Raw genomic sequence first — 24,193 nt, forward strand, 5'->3', positions numbered from 1 at the left:
AGGGACCCAGTGCCTAATTTTTTGTGTGACCCATAACTTTGTGTGACCCATAACTAATTTCTTGTGTGACCCATAATTCCTGCTTTGACCAACACTGTAAAAGGGAGAAGAGATACAAGGGTAGCTAGGAGCATCTGATAAGCTGACATTTGACAGAAGGACCACTAGGTGGTGCTGTTTTTGAGCATACATCTGCAGTATGAGCAGAGAAGCTGGAAAACTTTCGCTCTAGGAACAGAGAGCTCTCTCTTCAGAGAGCTTTCCAGATTACACCTTGCAGTGGCAGATCTCATAAGTGTGTTGCCACACTTCCTGTGTTATGACACCACAGTCCCTACACTGACAGCAGGATGCCGTTCACATTTCTGATGCCTTGTTTTGAATTTAATCACTGCAATATAGTGCTATGACATTGTGTAACCAGCGTAAAAAAGTTGCTGTTTTGGGGGGTTGTTAGTTTCCGCGAGACTGCTCCTCCTGCTGTTTATGTTTCAAATGTGATTTCCCTGAACAGAAGCATTTTGCTGCTGCTGAGCAGCTAATCTGAAAAGCACCCAGGGCGCTTTCCAGATTAAGCCCTACAACAGGGGTAAAATACTTAGGCTTGGCAGGATTGTATTGAAAACGACCCCCAGAATCTCAAACTCCTACAACGGGAAAATTCAGTTACTTTTTTGAGACATACATGCAATATTGTAGCACTATATTGCAAAGATAAAATCCAAAAGGCAGCATCGGAAATCCAAACGGCACCTTACTGTCAGTGCAAGGACTCCGGTGTCACAACAGGAAGTACGGAAGCACACTTAGCAAAGACACTGTTGTAGGGTTTAATCTGGAAAGCACCCAGGAGCAGTAGTGAGCTGCTTCAGAGAGGCTCAGGCTGCATGTAGTCAAATCTCTAAATACGACTTTATTAGTGCACCAAAATGGAAGTTTCTCCACTAGGAGGCTTTGAGGGCAAAAAGAATCTCCACCACTTCCCATGGAAAAATCATTAGACCTTTTGGAACCAAACCTTTGAAACAGACAGTTTCAACCCCAAATTCACCATTCATTTATGAGTGGTGAATTATTATCACTGTAAAGGTAAAGTGTGCCATCTAGTCAATTTCGACTCCTGGCAACCACAGAGTCCTGTAGTTGTCTTTGGTAGAATACAGGAGAGGTTTACCATTGCTATCTCCCTCACAGTATGAGATGATGCCTTTCAGCATCTTCCTATATCGCTGCTGCCCAATATAGGTGTTTCCCATAGTCTGGGAAACATATCAGCAGGGATTTGAACCAGCAACCTTCTGCTTGTTAGTCAAACATTTTCCCGCTGAACCATTAGGCATAGGAGGTGCTAATTGCTGGTGATTTGCTATTACTGTAGCAGGATTTCAGCTGCTGGCAAATCTGTCTCACATGCACACTAACGTGTGCATGAGAGAGACTGTGTAGGTATGACTTCTGTCTAAAGCTCAGCTCACTTTGCTTTCTTCAGTTATATGTACTGGGCCCCTTCCTGGGTTTTGAGTTGTAATCTGTAAGCTTGAGTTAGAGCATCTTCTGTAAAATCACCTGCCTGACCCACTAGGCTGCACCCCCAACTGGACTGGCATCATCACAATATTGTTCATGCCTCTGAAAGTCCACCTATTCACCCCTGGAGAGATACAGCAGAAATCATATGATGGACAACTCTTAGAAGCTTTCTACTGTTGGAAGTAAGTACAGTCATACTGGAACAGTGGCTGGAAAAGTGGAACTAACTCTTTTGGAAGAGAATGGCCATTTTTGCATTGTGCACCCTCAGAAGAGAACAGTGAGTACTTGGCTGTAACTGCTCATACTCAATATAGGCATACAAGCAAGAAGTTCCATTAAATCATACCCTTCTTTGATGTTGTATTCCTGATTACTCTAGCTCTATCCGGGTATTCAGCCAGATACATGAAAGAGGACGTGGAACTGAGAAGTATGCCAACTAGTCACACACACACACACCAGAGGCAAATACTGAAAGTGGAGACATTTAGGGGGTGTGACCAATGGGTTTGTTAGCCAGGGGGATGTGGCTAGCCAACACACTCCAGCTTCCCCTCTCCCAATATTCAACCTGAACATGGAGGTTAACATCTGCAGATGGTTGTTCAGTTCAATAACATGTTGCGTTCCTGTGAGTTTCTTGAGAATTGTTTCTGAACTCACAAGACTACACTAGACTGAGGTTCCTTGCTAGCCTATCTGGGCCACTCAGTGAGATGATTGTTAATTGTGCACAAGTTTCCCTGAAAGCTTGCACTATGCAGCCACAGGGCTCTGGTGGGTCTGTTCCAGGATGTGCTTTCCATTCCTGCAGACAAAAATAGCTGCTTGCAATGCTAGTCTAATAGGGAGAACAATCGAAACCCCACAGTAATGCAGAATCATGTATACAGTCTTCTCTCTAAGCCTCCTGCTGTAATATGCTTTCAGTTTGATGTGGGAAAGGGTTCCTTGAAACTAGAACCTTTTAAAAACAGAACTGGAACAGAGCCAGCGTGGTGTAGTGGTTAGAGTGCTGGACTAGGACCGGGGAGACCCAAGTTCAAATCCCCATTCAGCCATGATACTTGCTGGGTGACTCTGGGCCAGTCACTTCTCTCTCAGCCTAATCCTACTTCACAAGGTTGTTGTGAGGAAAAACCTAAGTATGTAGTACACTGCTCTGGGCTCCATGGAGGAAGAGCGGGATATAAAATGTAAAAAAAACCCAAAAAACCATCAGGTTGAGGCACCCAAATGCAAGTAAACATAACCATGTGCACCACTCTGGGCTCCTTGAAGGAAGAGTGGGATATAAATGTAAAAATAAAAATAAGGATATGGTTTCTGTACTTTTCATAATAATGTGCAAAACGACATTTTGGCCAATTATGCAAGTGTGAGAATGCAAATGGTGCATCTGCTGAAATTCCTTCATCTGTGCACCTATTAAAAGGTATAGGTGCCCTGATGTCCGCTCACCTGTTCAGGATCTCTATGAAAGTACTTTAGAGAGAGAATGCCTGCTACTAGGTGGGCACATCCATTGGCGCTCGCTCTCTCTCTCTCTCTCTCTCTCTCTCTCTCTCTCTCTCTCTCTCTCTATATATATATATATATATATATATACACAGAGAGAGAGAGAGAGAGGTTGACATTCTAACTAAACTTATTTGAGGCAGTCCCATTGAAATTAAAAGGACAAGTTAGGCACGCCCTAACTTGTCCTTTTAATTTCAATGAGACTTCCTCAAGTAACTTTAGACAATATTGTCACAATTACATTCAAAGTGAGACAAAGATCTTTTGTGGGGCTGTACATTTATTACCACCAGGGCCTTTTTAAAAAGCAAATTCATTTCTTAAAGAAAATTAAAGTGCATAATGGTATGAGAGGGCAATTCATGTGTGTAGCATGTGTCGCAACAACACACACCTGTGCATTTTCCTGCTCTGTGCACACATACTTTGTTGCCAGCATCACACTCTATGACATCTGGAAGCCTACACAGAGTAGAAGAAAATCCTTGGAACTGGGAATTTGACCGCACTATTGCAAAAGAGTATTATATTCATGGTGAAGACTCTGTGGGGAGTAGCTGTGCAGTCTGCAGGAAGCATTTTTGGGAGTGGGGGGAGAAATGGGTACACTTGATCAGGGACTGGGTTCTAAAGGAGACTGGGCTACTCAGTTCACTTTTATCATTATCAGTCACTTTTTATATAATCTAATACAAATTTCACATGACTAGGATTTTTGAACTGCACAAATGTTCTTTTAGGACCTCACTTTTCTTTTTTAAGGGGCAAGGGGAACTTTTTAAGGGGCAGGGAGAACTTCAAGATTTGTGTCTGGCTGCACATTAAACAAAAGGTTCGGTTAAGAACTAATCTGCCTACTTTCCTTTCACTATTCCTACAACTGGACTAAATTCGGTCCAAATAGGTTAGGCAGTTCACAAGTTAGCCCACTCGCACCTCAATGTTCACATGTCCACCATCTTGAACTGGGGTGGATGACATCACCACAAGCTATGTGCTGAGGTGTCCTTATGTGTCCCTACAACTGTACCAAATCTGGTCCAAATCGGTTCCCAATTGAGCCTCATTCATGCACCTGCCATCTTGAACTGGGGTTGATGACATCACCACAAACTATGCCATTGAGATGTCACTCACTACAACTTTACCAAGTTTGGTTCAAATCAGTTGGACGGTCCACAGGTTAGCCCTCAAACCTTCATATGTCCCCCATCCTGAATCAGGGTAGATGACATAATTACAAACGACACCACTGAGGCATCCCTATGTGTCTCTACAGCTATAGCAAATTTGGTTCAAATCAGTTGTGGTTCACAAGTTAGTCCACTTGTGCCTCAAATGTTTACGCATCCACCATCTTGAATGGAGGGATGACATCACAAACTATGCCGTTCCGGTGTCCCTACAACTGTACCCAATTTGGTTCATATTGGTTAATGCATTGCGAAGTTGATAGGGGGACACATGGACACGGCTACACACAGCTGGTTGATCTTATAAGCTTACTTTCCTTAAGGAAAGTAGGCTTAAAAAAAAAAAGTCCTAGTTATCACCTTCTGGATGGAGGTTTTTTGAAATAATGTATTTGGTATTGGAGTCTAATTTTGAATGTACAGATTCTACAGCAATTTCTGGATTTATACCAAGTAACTGGAATGGAGCTAGAGGCACACAAATACGGTTATTGTGAACGTTAGACTAAACATCTTAATGGAAAGTTAAGGATACTCCTAGGAACATAGGAATCTGCCTTACACCAAGTCAGACCATTGGTCCTTCTAGCCCAGTATTGTCCTCACAGACTGGCAGCGGCTTCTCCAAGGTTGCAAGGAAAAAAATACCACCCAATGAATGAAGCATAAACAAATACAAAAAACAATGGTAACCAATATACATATCAAATATCACTTCATTAATCACTTCATTTTAGACAACGTTTCGCGATATATCCTTGTTTCACAATAAGCTTCATCAGAAGTACAAAGCACAAACCACACATTAAAGAAAACATTTTATACAAAATAATACAAACTACATACAGTATATAAACATCAAAGATAATTACCCAATGAGTGCAACAATTCATAAAGCTGCTGCCGAAGCCCGACACTTAGTCTTTATTCATGCCAACTTGAATAAACTGACCAAACTCTCTTCTAGGAGTATGCACGGTTTTGGTCTGGCATAATAGAAAAGACCGCCGGACCAGTCCGGTGGACCAGCACGGGGGGGGGACTGTTTCTTTAAGCGGGGTGGTGGTAGTACTTCCCCTTCCCCCGCTGCTCTTCCCCCTCCGACGCTCGTCCTTTGTAAAATCTTCTTGGGGCGGCAGAGTTCTTCCCTGCCGCCCCTGCCCCCGTCGTTGTTAGTTAAGGCTTTAACAAGACGAGCGCTAGCGGCGCACATGCGTCCTCCTCGGTGCGCGCGCTCGTCTCTGACGCTGCCGTGCGCACGACGTGACGTATGCGCGCGCGGTAGCATCAGACAAGAGCGTGCGCACCGAGGAGGACGCATGCGTGCCGCTAGTGCTCGTCTCGTTAAAGCCTTAACTAACAACGACGGGGGCAGGGGCGGCAGGGAAGAACTCTGCCACCCCAAGAAGATTTTACAAAGGACGAGCGTCGGAGGGGGAAAAGCGGCGGGGGGGGGGGAGTACTACCACCCCCCCACTTAAAGAAACATTCCCCCCCCCGTGCCGGACCGGGGGCCCACCGGACCATGCACACCCCTACTCTCTTCCTCCAACTTTATAGCACTCTCAATTATTCACAGCTGTTGAACCTCCTACATTAGGCAATCATCACACATAATTAGGGCACCAAAGTTACAAAAAGCAAGATAAATCCAAATTCTGTTTATGCCATATATGTCATCATTTGTCCACGTTGGCTGCACTATACGCCTAGTTAAAAAGCATATTCTTGAACATCATTACAGAATAAAATGGCATATTAGAGGCACCACTAACTGAACATTTTTTGCAAGCTAGTCATCAGTCTGATGACTTCTAAGTTTTTGGTGATCTCTACTTTTAGGAAGGAAAGATTCAGACATTGTAATGTTGATGCAGTGAGATGGTTACACAGACAAGAATCTTTTTATATATCCGGATTAAATTCATTGCAACCCCATGGTTTAAATACGAATTTGGATTTATCTTGTTTTTTGTAAATGTGGTGCCCTAATTATGTGTGATGATTGCCTTTGTAGCAATTCACATCTACAAGGAATTTTTCAAACTCCCCTGGAGGAATTTAAGAACTTTTGGAAATAATTCACACTCCTTTGGAAGAATTGGAGAAAGGCGTTTGAAGGAAGTAATGAAGAATTCCATACACCAGGGAGAAGTGATTTATATGTAGTCGCTGTGAAGTTTATCATGATTATATTACATAATTGTTCATGTACTTCTGATGAAGCTTATTGTGAAGCAAGGATATATCGCGAAACCTTGTCAAAAATGAAGTGATATTTGATATGTATATTGGTTACCATTGTTTTTTTTCTTTGTTTATGCTTCATTCATTGGGTGGTATTTTTTTTCCTTTGCTATCCTGTTAGTACCACTCTCCCCCTTATATATATTTTTCTCCACGGTTGCAGGCAGGACTCTCTCTCAGCCATATCTTGGAGAAGCCAGGGAGGGAACTTGGAACCTTCTGCTCTTCCCAGAGCGACTCCATCCCCTAAAGAGAATCTCTTAGAGTGCTCACATGTAGTCTCCCATTCATATGCAACCAGGGTGGAACCTCCTTTGCAAAGGGGACAATTCATGCATGCTACCACAAGACCAGCTCTCCTCTCACCTGAAGGAGAACAATGAATTTCTTACATATTGCTTTTGGCAGTTTATGAGAGAATTGTTTATTTTTAGTGAGGAGCTCAGGACAAGTTCCAGATAATTTGGAAAGCTTTCTTTGAATTGTATGTGTTGACAGATTTTATTTTTTGTAGAAAATTGTACTGGATTATGCTTTGCCTGGAGTCTGTTTTGTTCTTTATTTTGTGCTTGTTCATTTAAAGGGGGAGTGGTTTGGATAGGTAAGTTAGCATTGTTCTTCTTCCTCCCTCAGCCTGGTCTAGGGATCTCTGCTGCAGGTTTCACTTCCTCTGACTCCTCCTCTGTTTTTCTCTCAGTTGCTGTCCTTCTCTTTCTCTTTATCTGTTTGCAAGGTCTGGGTCAGGGAATGGGATGAGATATTCAGGGAAGGAGGGTATTGCTTTACATTCAAATACAAATTAAGTTTATATTTGAATATTCAACCATGATCCAATAAACTTTAAATTTTTTAAAAAATCTCAGGCTGCAACACACGTCCCACTAATTTTGGAACACTCTCCGCTATTTATAATAATCCTTAAAAATAAAACAAATAGATTTTTAAAATTTAAATTGGTTTTCCCCCCCATTTAAATTGATTTTTTAAAAATGCATAAACAACCTATTCAAAGATATCATCATGAATATTGCATAGGAACATAGGAAGCTGCCATATACTGAATCAGACCATTGGTCTATCTAGCTCAGTATTGTCTTCATAGACTGGCAGCAGCTTCTCCAAGGCTGCAGGCAGGAATTTCTCTCATCCCTATCTTGGAGAAGCCAGGGAGGGAACTTTAAACCTTCTGCTCTTCCCAGAGCGACTCCATCCCCTAAGGGGAATATCTTACAGTGCTCCCACTTCTAGTCTCCCTTTCATATGCAACCAGGGTAGACCCTGCTTAGCTACTAAGGGGGCAGGTCATGCTTGCTACCACAAGACTAGCTCTCATAATTATATTCTATGAACATGTTAACAGCAGTATAGGGGGATGAGAGATAACAGACCTGATCAGTCCTATTCTGCAGGTGGTATACATTAGGGATGTGCGTTTCGTTTCGGATACAAACGTTTTGTGCACAAAACAGGCCATTTCGGCTGTTTTGTAGCCAAAACAAAACACCCAATGCTCAAAACAGAAAATTTTGTAGCCAAAACAAAACGTCCCTGTTTTGGATACAAAATGTTTTGTTGTTTCGGCTGTTTTGGAACTCCATTTTGCAATCGCAAAAAGTCTTTCTCCTTCACTCTACATTTTGAGTTTTGACATCTGTTTGAATTTCCAGCCCTCAGACTGGCCAGCGAAAGCATGGGCTGATCTGCTGGCAATTGCCTCCTTATTCCTTTCAAGCAAATTTAAGGGTAAATTTTACCCTCATTGGCTAGTGGGGCAGTGTGCATTTACCCTCATTGCCCAGTGGGGCAGTGTGCATTTCATTGTTGTTGTTTCACACTGTTGTGTATAGATCAATTGCATTTTGGGCGGGAGGGATGTGGATGTGTATGACCTTTGGAAATCTGCCTGATTTTTTCCCAAAGCTCTGCTGTTGTTAATGGGTGATGTTGATGTTATTTGGGGTGGATTTGGGGCAGAAAGGGGGCTTTGGGGGCAGAAGAGTGGTTCAGGTGGTAGTGCCCCAATGGGTGCCTGCTGCCACTCAGATTCCAAAGGAATTGAGAAAAGGGCTGATTTTTAAAGAATTTCTGAAGTTGACATGTCTTTGGAGCAGATTCGGGGCAGAAAGGGGGCCTGAGGGGCAAAACAGTGGGTTGGGTGGCAGTGCTCCAAGGGGTGCCTGCCACTTGCCCTATTCCAAAGGAATAGGGCAAAGGGCTGATTTCTTAGGAATGGTTGAAGTTTACACTTCTTTAAGGTTCAAGGGAATAAAGGAGGTTTCAGAAGACCCATAACTCCACATGGGGGGCACTGGGGTAGCCAGGAGCGAGTGGTGGTGTAGTGCACGCAGGGTGCTAACCCATGGGGTGCTGGGTTATGTTGTTTCTGAGGTGTTCTGAGTACAGATTCTCTGGTAGCATATGAGATTTTCAATGACAAACCATGAATCCACTCTCATATGCTACCAGAGAATCTAAATCTACACTCAAACATCTCAGAAACAACAGAACCCAGTACCCCATGGGTTAGCAACCCATGGGGGTGGTTGGCACCCTATGTGCTCTACACCACCACTCGCTCTGGGCCACCCTGGTGCCCCCCAAGTGCAGTTATGGGGCAGGAATTATGGAGGTCCATCATTCCCTATGGGGAAGAACTTTACAGACGCGCAAACTCCATTACATCTTTAAAAATCAGCCCTCTGCCCAATTCCTTTGAAATAATTCTGGCAGCTTCCTTGCCCCCACCGGGCACTACGACCCACCCTACTCTGCTTTGGGCCACCCCTTTCCCCCCCCCCCAACATGAAGCTATATTTTTGCTGCAACCTCCATTCTTCCCTATGGGAAAAATTCTATACTTCAAAAATTCACCAAAAATCAGCCCTTTGCCCAATTCCTCTGAAATTTGGGTGGTAGTTTCCACCCATTGGGCACTACCACCCCCACCCACTAGTTTTTCCCCGGGGCCATTTTTCAAAATCCAAAACGTTTTGGATTCAGATTTTGCAATTTCGAACAAAGAACAAAATTGGGGTGTTTCGGATTGGCTGATTTCGAACAAAGAACAAAACGGGAGTGTTTTGGATTCAGGCCAAAAACAAAACAGAAAAACAAACAAAATGCACAACCCTAGTATACATGCAGCACACACACAGTCAAGCCCTTGCTCCCTATCATCAAGTGCAAAGACAAAGAAGGTCAATGAATGGAGAGGATAGTGAGGTGGGGGTGGAGGAGGTCTGAGCAAGGAGGAGGAGTAAATGCATGGAATGGGGAGGGGGGTAGAAAGTGACACCAAAAGTGAACATAACATATTCATGTATTCCTGAGGAAACCTTTTCTGAGTGTATCCTCCATTGTAGAAGGGAAACAGTCACCTTAAGTGGCACAGCAGGGAAATGCTTGACTAACAAGCAGAAGGTTACCGGTTTGAATCCCTGCTGGTACACTTTGTTAGTTAAGCAGCAGAGATATAGGAAGATGCTGAAAGGCATCATCTCATACTGCATGGGAGGAGGCAATGGCAAACCCCTCCTATATTCTACCAAAGACAACCACAGGGCTCTGTGGGCGCCAGGAGTTGAAATCGACTCAATGGCACACTTTACTTAGAAGGGAAACGCCTATCATGGCAGCAGGCCATACAAGAGACCCCATTTGGGAATATTTTAAGTGAAGTCCCTATACCTGTGGATAAGAAAGGCATGCATGTGAAAGGCAGACAGTGCAACGACGAAATGCAAGGCCTTTTTGCCCAAATGAAACAGCATTATGAGATGTGTGTACATATTGTAGTGTATACCTACTACCTTCTAAAAATAAAACCTACCTCTATCTCTAAATATGTATTAAGGTAAGTCAAGAAGTATGTACTTTTATAGAAAACAATGATTAAATAGAATCTTCCTGACTAGTAATTTAAATTGTGATTTCAATGCTTAAAACTGAGTCCTTCTGTGAAATGATTTAAATTGATTTGATTTAAATCAAAGCAACCCTAGCTCTCATTGTCTTTGATTCAACTAATATTCTGGTGCAACAACCCTTCAAAACTGAAGTCCAGTTCACACATAGCTCAGACATATAAATTACACAGTGAAGAGGCATGCCGTACTTCAGGAGAAGGAATGGCTGGAGCTGTAAAAGCAAGTTATCTCTCTGCTTGCCTTGCTCAGAGTACTTCAGTGGAACACAGAAATGAGTCTGAACTATTAATTAATTAATTATTAAATAATTAAAACATTTAAGCTCCACTTTTCAACAAAAAAAGTTCTCGAAGTGGTTTACATAGCAAAAGGAATGAGAAAATGGTTTATTATTCCAAACAAGCTCATGACCTAAAAAGAAATGTAAGAAAAATCAACAGCTGCTGGAGGATGCTCTCTCTGCTGGGTTGAACAGGGAGGGACAGTTCTCTTCCCCCTGCTAAATATGAGAGCCACCCTTTGAAAAAGTGGCTCAAAAGGAGGAGAGCTTGTCTTGTGGTAGCAAGCATGAATTGTCCCCTTTACTAAGCAAGACCCACCCTGGTTTATATTTGATTGGGAGGCTACTTGTGAGCACTATAAGAAATTCTCTTTAGGGAATGGGGCCGCTCCGGGAAGATCATCTGGATGCTTTCATGCAGAAGGTTCCAAATTCCCTCCCTGGCATCTCCAAGGTAGGGCTGAGACGCCTGCCGGCAACCTTGGAGAAAACGCTGGCAGTCTGTGTCTGCCATACTGAGCTAGATGGGATGAACCAGAGATCATCCCATGAAACAGAAGATCAGGAAATAAAGGACCGACAAGAGGAAGTACTTCTTCACACAGTGCATAATTAACCTATGGAATTCTTTGCCTTGGGATGTGGTGATGGCCACTAGCTTGGATGGCTTTAAAAGGGGCTTAGACACATTCATGGAGGACAGGTCTATCAATGGCTACGAGTCTGAGGGCTATAGGCCACCTCCAGCCTCAGAGGCAAGATGCCTCTGAATACCAGTTGAAGGGGAGCAACAGCAGGAGAGAGGGCATGCCCTCACCCAGGCGCGTAACAATGATAGGGCAAGGGGAAACAGTTGTCTGGGGGCCCCACTGCCTGGAGGGGCACCCCAGAGGCACCTCATGTGACTCCCCATTGCCCCCTGCCCAGCCCCATAGCCTCTCAGCCACTTGCCCTCTTCGCCGTCTCTCCTGCTTGTTCTGCTGGCCCAAAATCGAAGCAGCAGCCCAGCTGCAAAGAGCTCCTTTTCTCCCGCCTCTCAGCTGATCGGCGGGTGGGCGGGGCTTCCACGGAGGCCTCCGTGTAGGCCGCAGTGAAGCCTGAACTCGAGTAGGGCCCAAGCAAGCCAGGAAGGAGGAGGCAGCCAGAGTGTTCTCTGCAGCAGAAGCTCCCTTGCTGCCCTGCTTAACCCAGACCAGCATTTGCCAGGTAGAGTGTGAACTCCTTTTTGTGGTTACCTTTCCCACCCACCCACCCCTATATAGGGATCTGCTTGCCATAGGGCTTGGATATGGGGTGGGGGAGGGACCGAGAAGTCTCTGAATATTTATTTTAAAACAGCTTGGAAAATTTGCTGACTTAAAAAAACTATCTAAAAAGTCCTATAAGTGGCTTGTTTCATGGCAGAAAATTGCAAAAACTTCTGGAACAGTATTTTATTAATTTTATTCATTCATTCATTCATTTATAAATGCACTTATGTTCAAGTTGTTTTGCAACCCAGAAGGTCTGAGTGAGAACTGTGAAGCATGTGTGGTCCTTTTGTTTTATTTTTCTTGTGTGTGAACTGCTCCCCAATAACTTGCAGGGACTTCAGGGTAAATCTGGCCAACATGTGAATGCAGCACCTCCATTCCAGAGGAGATGTGTCTTAAAGGGCTTTAAAAGCCTCCTGTGAAAAACCTCCTGCAATCAAACTTGACTGAATTTGTTCAGAATTCTGAGAAAACAAACATAGGTTCACCCTGCATGGTTGAAAGTCTCCTTTGCTAATCTGCAGCGAGGGGCCCATTTTAATAATTCATCTTTCTAGTGTGTTCTAGGCATTAAAAGTAATACAAATGTATAGTACTCAATGTATATCACTATATATTGTGACGTGTGTGTGTGTATTCAGTGAAATGTATTTGCAGGCAGCATACTTATTTTGGAATATCAGACTTAAATCCTTGGGGGCCTGGGGTGTGCGGAGGCCCTGGACTTTGGGGGGGGGGCCCATTTTAAAATCTTGTCTCTGGGCCCACTCCAACCTTGCTACGCCCCTGCCCTCACCTCTTGCCTGTGGGCTTCCCAGAGGCATCTGGTGGGCCACTGTGTGAAACAGGATGCTGGATTAGATTGGCCTTGGGCCTGATCCAGCAGGGCTGTTCTTATGCAGATGGACCAAGGATCTGACTTGGTATAAGGCAGCTTTCTCCTATGTTCCTATGCCCTTAGCAGGGGTTAAATCAGATATGACAGAGATAACTTTCACATCAGCTCACATGCAGCACTTTTCAGTGGAGTCCAGTCATACTTCGAAGTGCTGAATTCCAGTGATGACAGCACACTGCGGATCACATCTAAGAACCAGAAGATATACAATAAACAACAACGTGGAAATACCCTTCTTGTTGTGAGTTGTTCATGGGGGAAAGGGGACACCAGCTACAGTGGAGAATCCTTTGTAATTTTTGTTCCTAGAAAAGAGAGGAGTGTCATCTCAAAATTATAGCATCAATGAGAGGAGGGGGTGGGGAGACGGGGAAATCTGTGTATCAAAAACAGATAATTTAAAACCAAGAATACAATTAAAAGTGAATATAAAACCCATGAAATATGTCTGAAATATTGTAAACCAAGTGGAAGAATGAAAAAGTGTGAATGGGGAACCACACATCTGCTCTGCAGATTTCATAAAATGTGTTCTTTTCCAAGTATGATTATGATCTATGCCAGGTGCTTTAGAGGGTGGTGAAAGAAATATGTGGGATGGGAATATGTGAGTTGAGATGTTTCTGCTAATGCATATTTATTTATTCAATATTTGCATAAATATACCTGCATTATATTCTTACATTCTTGTGGATTCAGTTGCTGTTTGTACCCTCAAGCACCACGTGTTAAAAATGCTGTGTTTGTCATGGTGGGTGGGTGTATGTGCAGGGCGATGATGCTTAACTTGCAGTGGGGAGGGTCTCCAGCAAGGAGGGGCCCACCCAAAGCCTTTAGGTCCAGGCTCCAAAATCACCTAGGTACACCCCTGCCTGCAAAGTAGGTTAGGCTCCAAGAAAATGACTGGCCTCCGGTCACCATAGTGAGCTCCTTGCCTCAGTGCCTCCTTGACCCAGACCTAGCCGGCTGGCAACCACTACACCGGCGGCGCCTGACTGCATGCTGACAAGCCGCAAAAAACTAAACGAACGTGTTGCCATGGTTGCTGCACTCGTTGAATTTCTGCCTGCTGTCACAATCTGTTAAAAGACGCAAGCGCCCGGTCGGAAGGGGGTCCGGCCTCGGGAGGGGCGGCGATAGCAACTGAGGCTTATCCTTCTCTGCTTTTAGTAAAAAAAAAAGTTCCATACCATCCAGCTTTAGGGTAAACCCTAAGAGATCGACCCCTGGACTGACGCCCGTCTCGAAGTCACCCACAGCCCCGCCACCTCCCTCCCACCCCTAGTCGGTGGGCGAAAAGGTTGCTTACGGTTACTCTGGCTGGGAATGCGCTCTGTACACGCGCAGAGTAGGTGTCGCCGTCTCCAAGAGACTTAGCTTTGCTTTGGAAAGCGGATAACGAGGGGCCCTACTGAAGCTTTGGGTCCGATCACGAAACGCAAGCCGCCTAAAGCCCCTTTGCGCCCTGAGATCGCCCCCACTGAAGCTTAGCGGGGGGTGGGGGGGGAGGCAGCCGTTCTCAGCAGCACCTGCCCAGGCAGCTGCCAGCGCGGGCGCCCGCCTTGGAAACGGAGACGCTCCCCCATCTCAGGGGCGCTGCAAGCTGGGCGTCGAGGTTCTCCTCCCCCGACTCCGGACTTGGCGCTCAGGCGGGGCAGAAGAACCGGGGGCGGATCGGGCTGCTGCCGAGAAGAGTAAGAGACACAGTGGCCACGAGCCGAGAAAGACCGCGCCAGCCCGAGAGAAGGACTCGTCGGCGTCCCAACTCCGGCTTTTCTCTCTCCCAGTCCAGCTCTCTCGCCGCGGCGCAGAAGACCCAGCCTCTTCACCATCATCTCCGCCATGGGCTGCCTCTTCACGACAGGGTTGCTTGTGGTTGGGACCCTCCTCCTGTTGCTGGCGCTGCTGGTTTCGCGATTCCGGAGGTGTCGGTGAGTGAGCAGATCGCTTCACCTCTTTCCCAAGAAGTCTCCGTCCGGCGAACGCGGGACGGAGCACGAGGACCCGAGAAGCTCATTGTAGATAGTTAATAGAATTACGCACAGACGTACACACGTCTCTTGTGAACGTTGTTTGTTTGTTTGTTGAAGAGCTATCTATCTCTGCGTGTATCTACCTATCAAATAAATTCTGGCTTGGGCTGACTATTCTAGTCCTAACTAGAGTAGTTTAGATCATTTTCACAAGTGTATACTGGTGTTTGCATTTCTCAGTCTAGGGCCACTCCTAAATTGTCTACAATGTAGATTTTAATAACTTTCTCTTCTTAGCTCACATTTAACATGTTTGCATGTGCACACAAATAATGCAAGAAGGACTCAAAAAGATGTGTTAAAAGGCCTGGGAAAAGTATGCTTTTTCATAGATGGAATGCATCCAAAGGCAATCTAGTCCAATTCACCCCATAAAGGCCGGGGCAGCCACCAGCCAGCTCCTGACAGATTCACTCTGTGCAGCAGCCTAGAACAAGAACCGTGCACGGCTTGCAGAGGATGGGAAAGATTTTCTGGGAAGGAAGAAGCAAGACACTTTTTTTCTTTCCCAACCTACTGAAACCTTCCTTTGTTGCATTACATAGCACGGAAGAACTTAGGTTTATGGCTGAATGTCAGCTGCAAAATCTAGGCACCTAGAGCTGAGTGTCAACCCCAATCTAGGCACTTTGTGTCTATTTAGTGGAGGGTGCAGATTCTGGAGAATGGGAAAGATAAAATATACCCTTTCCCCTTTCGGTCATCCTGACCGCTTAAAATCAGCTCAGCCTGAATCTGCCACTCTCCAGGACACTGTAAGGGGTTCAAATTGGTTATCCTACCCCTCACCCCCCGACAATCTTAATATTGGTCTGATTTACACAGTCATTCAAATCTAGGTTTGATGTGGGTTACCAACATTAGCATGATTCTATGAAACCATGCCAAGGTGGGAAATCTTGGGCCATAAACCACCTTGACGCTCACACAGTCACACTAATGTCAGTAACTCACATTAAATCTAGATTTGGTGCTTGTGTGAACAAGGCCATTCTGAGGGTCAACTGCTCTCAACATTCCATAAGAACTGGAAATGGCCTGTACTGAGCACAGCTCTTTGGTGAGTGAGGGATTACAATTTTATTTTATTTTGCAAATAAATCTACTTTTACAAACCTGCGACATTTTCTGAGTATGCAGAAGCCACTGAGCTGTTTCTGAGTGAGCCTGATTTTCCTTCTAAACTGATAGGCACAGAACCACCTGCTTTTTGTCTACTTGTTGAGATAGAATAGATGGTCTGTTATATAGTCAAGTGCGGTTTTGCAATGATTTTTTAAAAAGTTGCCTTAGATTTATAGTATGATTAGGCACACATTTTAAAGGTGAATATGTGTCTATTCAGAAAGGTGGCAGTTTTCCAGGGGCTTAGGCAATTGCTTTTCCAGGTCCCACCACATTATTTTCAGTTATTCATAATTATAAGAGCAATTTAGCCCTTGATTAAGCTGTTGGTGGAGTTTATGGAATTTCTCTTCTTGGCCATTTAAGCCCGAGAAGATGTAAACAAGGACTTCTCTTTGCTTCTCTGACTCTGTAAAGTGCCGTGTACATCAGCAAGACTATATAAATAAAGGGATAATAATTTATTAAAACAGAAAGTTGTGGCAGCTTGAAGATTAATAGAGTTTGGGTGACTTTTGCCACCATAAATATATTAGTTTTGAAGGTGCCAGAAGATTGTTGCTTTTTATTGAAACAGATGAATACAACTCCTCTTCTGAAAAAAAAATTGTTTATTTATAAAATCCACCTATTGTTCTACCAATCCTGGGGTGGGTGGGAGGCGTCAAGTCGATGGAGAGAGAGAGCAACAAAAAAAGTACATACAATTTTTTTAACCGAATAAACAGAAAAAAGACTATAGCATGGATTACAAACAATTCCAATAGTATATGAGAACAACATTTTATTGATGGATTGATCTGACATATTTATACCTCAACTCTCCAGTGCAATACTACTCAGAGAGGCTCACAAACATGATAAAACCATCAATAATATAACACTAATAAAAATAAAATAATGAAAATAACTAAAAATAACCCATTAAAATCGAATTTAAAAGTTGAAAGTTAACAAGTTTCAAAACTTAAAAAAAAGGATTTTTAACTTAGATATTTTTAAAAGAACACTGGCTGGCATCCAGATTTAATTACTCCTTATTAGTCTTATTGAAATTAAGTAGTCCTTTAGAGTAACTCCTGAGTAGTAATGTTGAGTAACTTCATCTGCATGTTAGCCAGTGAACCTACAGTATTTGGGTGAACATTATAAAAATACTAAAGCAGAACCAGCAGAGATAGATTAAAAGAGTTATTGGGGTGGGTAGAGGACAAGTCAGATCACGCTACTGCAGTGATTTGACATGTGAATTTCACTTTGTTATTGTGCTGTGCTGTTGTCACATTCCAGCGTCAAAGACAGGGTGTGAGTGATCCTGCATCTGCTCAAAAGATGTTGATGTTGGCATCCTTGACTTCTGTCTGTGGTACTGAATTTAAGGCAATTTTTGTACTTAAGGCAGCATTAAAAATGTGGCAGGCCCCAGAGGATGGCTAGGCACGGAAAGCCAGAAGGACCTACCAACTGAACTGAACTGCTAGTCTGGCTTTGCACAGAACATCTGAGAAGCTGGGAGACAAATCTTTGAGATGGCCTTGGAAGGGTGGCAGGGAAAGAAAGGAAGTGGGAGGAACTCTATAGGTATAAGGTGGTGTTTAAAGGCTAAACTGTATGATGAACCATGGGGCAATCCATGAAAAGAGTTCTTGACAGTTGTTCTGTGCATAGACTTCAAAAGAGCTACATCATCATCATTATTATTCCATTTTTCAATGAAAAAGTTCCCAAAAACCTTATATAGAGAAAGAATAAGATGATAATTCTCTGTCTCACAACTTAAAAAGAGACAAAAGGTTGATGCCAGCAACAGCCAGTGGGAGGACACGGCTGAGGTTGTGTGAGAAGAGGCTCTCTCTTTGCCCCATAAGAGAATCGCCAGTTTGAAAGGTGCCTTTTGCCCTGTTAGCAGACTGTTTTAAGAACTCCAAAATGTAAAACAAAGTTTTAGAATCAGAACTCTTTCAAGAATTTGGAACCACCTGTCGGGTAGATTCTGACCCGCTCATGGACTTGCATATGGAGTGGTATAAAAATATGTTAAATAATAGTAATAATATGCTTTAAATAATAGTAATAAAGGTGAAAGAAACACCTTTCAGTGGTAGTAAGGGTGGCCCAAGATGCTGCAGTATTAAATTAAATTAAACTTTATTTACGGCCAATGGCCAAAACAAAACAACAACACAAACAATAAACATTATTCCAGCATTCAACATTAACTTAATAATTAACTTTAGCATCAATCAATGAACTTGTAGCAAAATTTTGTTACATCGCACTTAGAATTCGTAGTTCATTGATTGATGCTAAAATTAATGATTAAGTTAATGTTGCATACTGGGATAATGTTTATTGTTTGTGTTGTTTTGTTTTGGCCATTGGCCGTAAATACAGTTTAATTTAATTTAATTTAATTTAATTTAATTTAATTTAATTTAATAATTGCTGCAGTAACTGAGGCAAGGTGCCCAATGCTTCCTTGCCCCATGCACTTTGAGGCGGTCAGCAAATGGTCAAAACCAGCCTTTGCAGGCTTCGAAAGTGGCTCTGTGGGACACACAGGGAGGGAGGGAGGTTTCCAGCAGCCTCCTCTTTGCTTGTACTTCTTCCAGGTTTGCAAGAATTGTGAGGAGAGGTGCTCCTTGCAAAGCTTACAAGGGTTAGATCTGTCCCAAAGGGTTGCTCCAAGGATGGTGTGGGGCACCGTGCACTGTAATCTGCCACCTGAGGTGACCAGCTCACCGTGCCTCAGGAGAGGGCTGCTCCTGATGGTAGTGCTGTATCTGTGGAATTCTTCTACTGGGAGATCTCTCTGGCTCCCTTCCTTGCTGCTTTAAAAAGGCAGTTGAAAACTTTCTATTAAAAAAAAATTAGGTCTCTCCGATCAGTGAAACTAGACTATTGCCATTTGCAGAATGCTACAGAAGCAGCGTGATGCAACTATACTGCTTTTGTATTTTTTTAAAAACAACAACACACAATTAGTCAGGGGGCCACACTTTTGCTTGATGGGGCTTGCCACTGGCCCCCGTCCTGCACAGTGAAAAACACTGCTATAGAGAGCTCATAGAATTCAATAGAATAATTTTCTGTGCTGAAATGTAACATAGAAGGAATGGACATATACTTCCGTGGTTTGAATATTTTCAAACTGGAGCACATTAATTGAGTTTTAAGATCCAATGGGAAGCTGCAGGAAGAAAAAGATGATGTTAAAAACAACTTGGATCCAAAACTTTTGTACGGTGATGAGTTGGAGCAAATGGAAGAATTTGTGGTAAAATTGGCAAAAACATATGGGAAACTATAACCATGAATATCTGAAAAGACTTGTGGAAAAATGGGCAATAATCTTTTCTTTCTTTCTTTTTTTAACATGTCTGGCTCCTTCTGTGTTTCATTTCCTCAATCTTGGTGTGCCTCAGGGCTTTGTATTGGAACCCCTTCTTTTTTTACTTTTTATCTCTTGCCATGTAGGCTTCTTATACAATCTTTTTCATATTCATTATTATTATAATGCTGATGATTTGCAGTTACATTTTTCAGTTCCAGATCTTATCCCATCATCAGTCACTGATCTTTCTGCCTGCCTTACTTCTGTCTTTTCTTATATTACGTCTCACCTACTTAAGCTAAACTTGTATTAACCCTGCATTTCTTATTTTTCCAGCTTTGGATGTTTTTTCAGTTCCCTCTGTTCCTTTAACTCTTGTTAGTTTTTCTATTTTTCCTCCTCCACATGTCTGGCATTTGGGTGTGATTTTTGTCTCCTCTGTCTTTTCACTGCAGATTCAGGCATTTTCTAAGCCCCTTTAGCAGTCATCAGCAGTATTTCTCAAAGAGGTTCTTTTCTTTCCAAAACCTGCTTACTTTCTCATTTTATTTAGGCTGGAATTATTCTAATGTCCTTTTTTTGTTTTTTTTGGATCTTCCTATATCACATTTTAAACCTCTGATACCTATTCTTCCTTCTGCAGCTCATCTCATTTTTCTTGCTCGTTAATATGACCTTATTTGTCTTTTCCCCTCACACTGGCTTCTTTTCTTTTGCTGTAGTAAATAGTATTTCTTAAAATACTACTTTTAAATACTCTGCTCCTTTCACCTTTAATTTCTCTTTCTTTTTCTCCCAGAGCTCTGTGTTCTTCTAACACCAGAATTTTAGTTAGACCAAGGACTGCACCTGTTGTTTCTTACCTTCATCCACTTTCTTGGACAGCACCTTGTCTTTGGACTTCACTACCTCCAGATATTTGTCTGATTCAATCGCTCCCACTCCTTGAGAAGCAGCTTAAGACAAATGTATTCTCTTAAGTCTTCCTGAACTTGTTATGGGCCAACATCTCATATTCAGTCTGTCATCAAGAGATAGGCTTCAAAGTGATTCGCTCCCTGCCACCTCAAAAGCAGCCATAGGGGACCTGGTGCAGATCAGGATTCAGCATACAAAGAGCGGAGTTGCCTCCCCTGTGCTGAAGACCCTCAGTGACCTGTTTCCTCTCTTCCAGAGTGCTTCTAGAGCATGGGCAAACCAGGGATGTTTCGCCCACTTGCACATGCATTAGGAGACTAAGAGAGCTGCACATGGGCCTCTTGTTACATCCTCACTGTGGATGTGAGGATTTAAGTTCAGTTCATGATTGCCACAATAGCCAGCTAATCAGCACTCTGCAAAAGAGATGTGCAGAACCGGGGTTCGAGTCGAACCAGCCCGATTCGACTGGTTCAAACTCAAACTGAACCAGCCCCCCCCCCCAAATAGCAGCCCGTCCAAGTTCAAACTGAACCAGACCCAGTCTTTTACAGACTGGTTTGACCTGGTTTGACGGTTCAAGGGCCAATGATCGTAAAGGGGAATCCATTGAGAATTCCCCTTTACAAGCAAAGGGGAATCCTTTTAAAAAGTTTCTAAGGGTGGCTGGAGGGCGGCGGTGATAGGATGCCTTACTGCCGCCACCAGCACTCTCCCCAGCAGTGTGGTCTGTGCAGCAGCAGTGGCATGGTTCTGGCCTCCATGGATGTGTGGAGGCTATTTGTGTGACCTCTGCGCATCTGTGGAGGCTGGAACAGTAACATCGCCGTGATTCCGGCCTCACCAGATTCCCTTTTACAAGTATCACCCCTCGAACTGGGTCGAAGCAGTTCAGTTGAATGGATCGGACTGCTGGCTGGTTTGACCAAACCAGTTCGTAGACCGGGAGTTCAGTATGAATTCGAACCGAATCACCAAAAACGTACATACCCTGTCTCTGCACATGGCTTCTGCTACACAACAGAAGAACCTTCTCTGGGGAAAGTTGTATTTCTGACTAAAAACAGCTGAGTGCAGATGAACAATGCAATCATCACTGAACATGTGTGCCTTTGCAAATAGGACCTGTGGATGAGCACCCGGTGGCTTTTTAAATAGTTGGTGCAGTGTGGAAAAGGCCCAGACTACTTTCAAATCTCATGGAAGTAATAAGATGTCTTTTGTGATGTGATATTTTTAACATGTTGGTTTTGAATCTGCAGTTTGGAGCCAGTATGTCACCCTTCCCGTCCATTTTTAGAATGGATTAGCCAACAGTTTATTTAAGCTAAGCTGTTAGTCAGCCATGGAACAGTGTGTGGCCAGCTAGTTTTTGGCTAACAGAACCGCATATTTCCATTAGTGTTAAGCTTTATTAACTCATCAGACGTATATCAGATAAGATGTAGTAAATGTGGTATTAAATTGGCTTGTGGTACTGGCTCTGGGGTGGGGTGTGTGTGTGGCAATCCTCATTTGGACATTAATGTCAAACTACATGAGACACTAAATGCCTCATTAGGCCTCTTAGGAACATAGGAAGCAGTCTTATACTAAGCCAGACTGGTACATCTAGCTCAGCCTTGTCTACACTGACTGGCAGTGACTCTCCAAGGTTACAGGCAGGAGTCCTTCCCAGACCTACCTGGAGTGGGAGATCCCAGGGATTGAACCTGGACGTTCTACATGCAAGCAGAGTTCCCCTAAGGGGATTATCTTGCTGCAGACAGTGCTCATATGTAGTCACTCATCCAAATGCAAGCCAGGGCAAACCCTGCTTAACAAAGGGGACACTTCATGCTCGCTACCGCAAGACCAGTTCTCCTTTCCTAGAAGAGTTACCCTCCCAAGACTAATAGCAGCTTTTGGGGATGGTGATTTTTGTCAGGACTATAGTACAGAGGAAATGAGTTAAGTGCCTCCTCTTCCTCATACATTGTTGTCATGCTCCTGCTGTCTTATACCAAGTTTAAGATCTGTTTAAGATTTAAGCCATTGATCTGTCTAGCTCTGAATTGTCTACTCCATTGTTTCCCAACTTTTTCTTCTTGAGGCACACATATTTTTTTAAAAAAATAGGGCACACTGCTCCCGAATAGACACTTTTCCCCTCCAGTGGCAAAGCTGCTGGACGATTTTACAAATGCAAGCAGCCTACAATGTATTTTTCCACATCCCAAGTTGACTATGATTTGATTTAACATCTCTCTCTCACTCTCTCTCTCTCTCTCTCTCTATCGTATTTCTATACCACCTGATATAGAAATCTCCTAGTGATGTACAAGTTATAACATAATATAAAAACAATATAAAACAGTTAAAAATTCATAAAACAAATGAAAACAGTCTCATTAAGTAAAAACATTAAAATTAAATTTAAGGGTGGGTGTCTAGATGTAAAATTGGCTCAGCAATATTACTAGTTAAAGCATTTTTTAAATTGATTTGGCTTCCAGGAAACCTGGTGAACCACCACTTGACAAAGGTCTCATTCCTTGGCTTGGCCATGCACTGGAGTTTGGTAAAGATGCTGCCAAGTTCCTATCGGAAATGAAGCGGAAGCATGGGGATATCTTCACAGTGAGTATCTCTATTGCTAACCATCTAGGGATGCCAATTCACACCACTTGCCAGGAAATGCTTGCTTACAAAGTACAGGTGGACCTCTTTACTCGTGGATTTGTTATCTGCAGTGTCGCGTATCAGCAGTCAGGGAAATGACACCCAACCTTGGGATATGCAAAAACAAAAAAACATGCATTGACCTTGTGGGTTGGGATGAGTGGGTTGATATCAGTGGGTTGGGATGGCCAAAAATGACCGCAGAGATCATTTCTGGCTGCCATTTTAGGACTCAGAGCCACAAAATGGCTCCTTTTTAAAGGGGGGTGATTTTTTGCTATTTTGGGTACAACACAATTCGGGGGGAGCAGCAGAGATAGGTAAGGCGTTCCCCCCCCAAATAGGCTGGTTTTTGGCTGGTTTGGGGGCAATTTTGGCTGAAAATGGCCAACCGGGGACATAATCCCTGCTTTCCCATATGGATCAATGCATCCTTATTCACAGTTTCAATATCCACAGCACAGCCATGGAACAGAACCCCGACAAATAAGGAGGTCCACTTGTACTGTTATGATCTGCCATTGTCAAACAGATCTGTGTCCACTCTCTTTCTGCTCCATTCCCCTTCCTGTGGGTATGTCTTGTCGTTTTCATTTATAAGTCCAAAGGCAGGGCCTGATGATGATGATGATGATGAATGTAAGTAATAAGTAAACTAAATTATTCACTAGGTAAAGTGGCTGATATCCTGTCATGAAGCACTGGTGCAATGGGATAAGTACTTGTGTAGCATCAGTCCTTCTGAAGAGTTCCAAACTAACACTGCACATGTGTGTGTATGTGTATGCACACGTGTGTGAATTTCAACAACCTCCCTTTACTCCAGAAACCTTCTTTGTCACTCGAAAATATGTCCCTGAGGGCTGTGCAAACCCCTGGGACATATTTTCAGGTGTCTCCGAGCGCTACCTGGGAAAGGGGAAGTTGTCACAATTTGGAACTGAGTTAGTTGAACTTTTCAGAAGTACTAGAACTTCTCCCTTTGCACTTGTGCTTTGTTAGGATATCAGCCAGTGTTTTTAGCCACTTTTTTCTGTAGCAGAAAAAATAAGAAATTTACTAATTACAAATTCTCCTAATACAGGGGCTGCAATCAAGGGCCCCCTTCCCAAACCAGCAATATTCATTACATTAAAATTAGTAAGCACTTTTTTTGGCTGGGGACTACTTGATTTTCTTTAGATATGTCATCTCTCAACTCAGACTTTCATTTTACAAAATCCTACTGGGTTACTTAAGAACTGTTTTAAGAATAAGCAAAATACTGGTTC

The 24,193-nt window shown here is 43.3% G+C and overlaps 1 protein-coding gene and 1 long non-coding RNA gene across 3 annotated transcripts in view; one reads left to right on the top strand and one right to left on the bottom strand.

The window, feature by feature from the left end:
• Positions 1-6,903: 6,903 nt before the first annotated feature.
• Positions 6,904-14,825, bottom strand: LOC128323959 (uncharacterized). The gene is made up of 3 exons (XR_008306542.1): positions 14,161-14,825; positions 12,962-13,156; positions 6,904-7,229 (listed from the first exon to the last, which is right to left on the bottom strand). It is a non-coding gene; the product is annotated as an uncharacterized LOC128323959 (long non-coding RNA).
• PTGIS (prostaglandin I2 synthase) overlaps positions 11,776-24,193 on the top strand; it is a 73,808-nt gene continuing 61,390 nt past the window's right edge. Inside the window, exons 1-3 of one of the 2 annotated variants that reach the window (XM_053247979.1) lie at positions 11,776-11,906; positions 14,639-14,782; positions 22,757-22,880. In XM_053247979.1, the coding sequence (XP_053103954.1) occupies positions 14,694-14,782; positions 22,757-22,880 (213 nt within the window). In that variant the 5' untranslated portion in view covers positions 11,776-11,906; positions 14,639-14,693. Of the gene's footprint in view, positions 11,907-12,951; positions 13,093-14,638; positions 14,783-22,756; positions 22,881-24,193 lie in introns of those variants that run through there. The other variant, XM_053247978.1, reaches the window with a different exon arrangement.

This window comes from Hemicordylus capensis, chromosome 4 (genome assembly GCF_027244095.1).
Source record: "Hemicordylus capensis ecotype Gifberg chromosome 4, rHemCap1.1.pri, whole genome shotgun sequence".
Lineage (NCBI taxonomy): Eukaryota > Metazoa > Chordata > Lepidosauria > Squamata > Cordylidae > Hemicordylus > Hemicordylus capensis.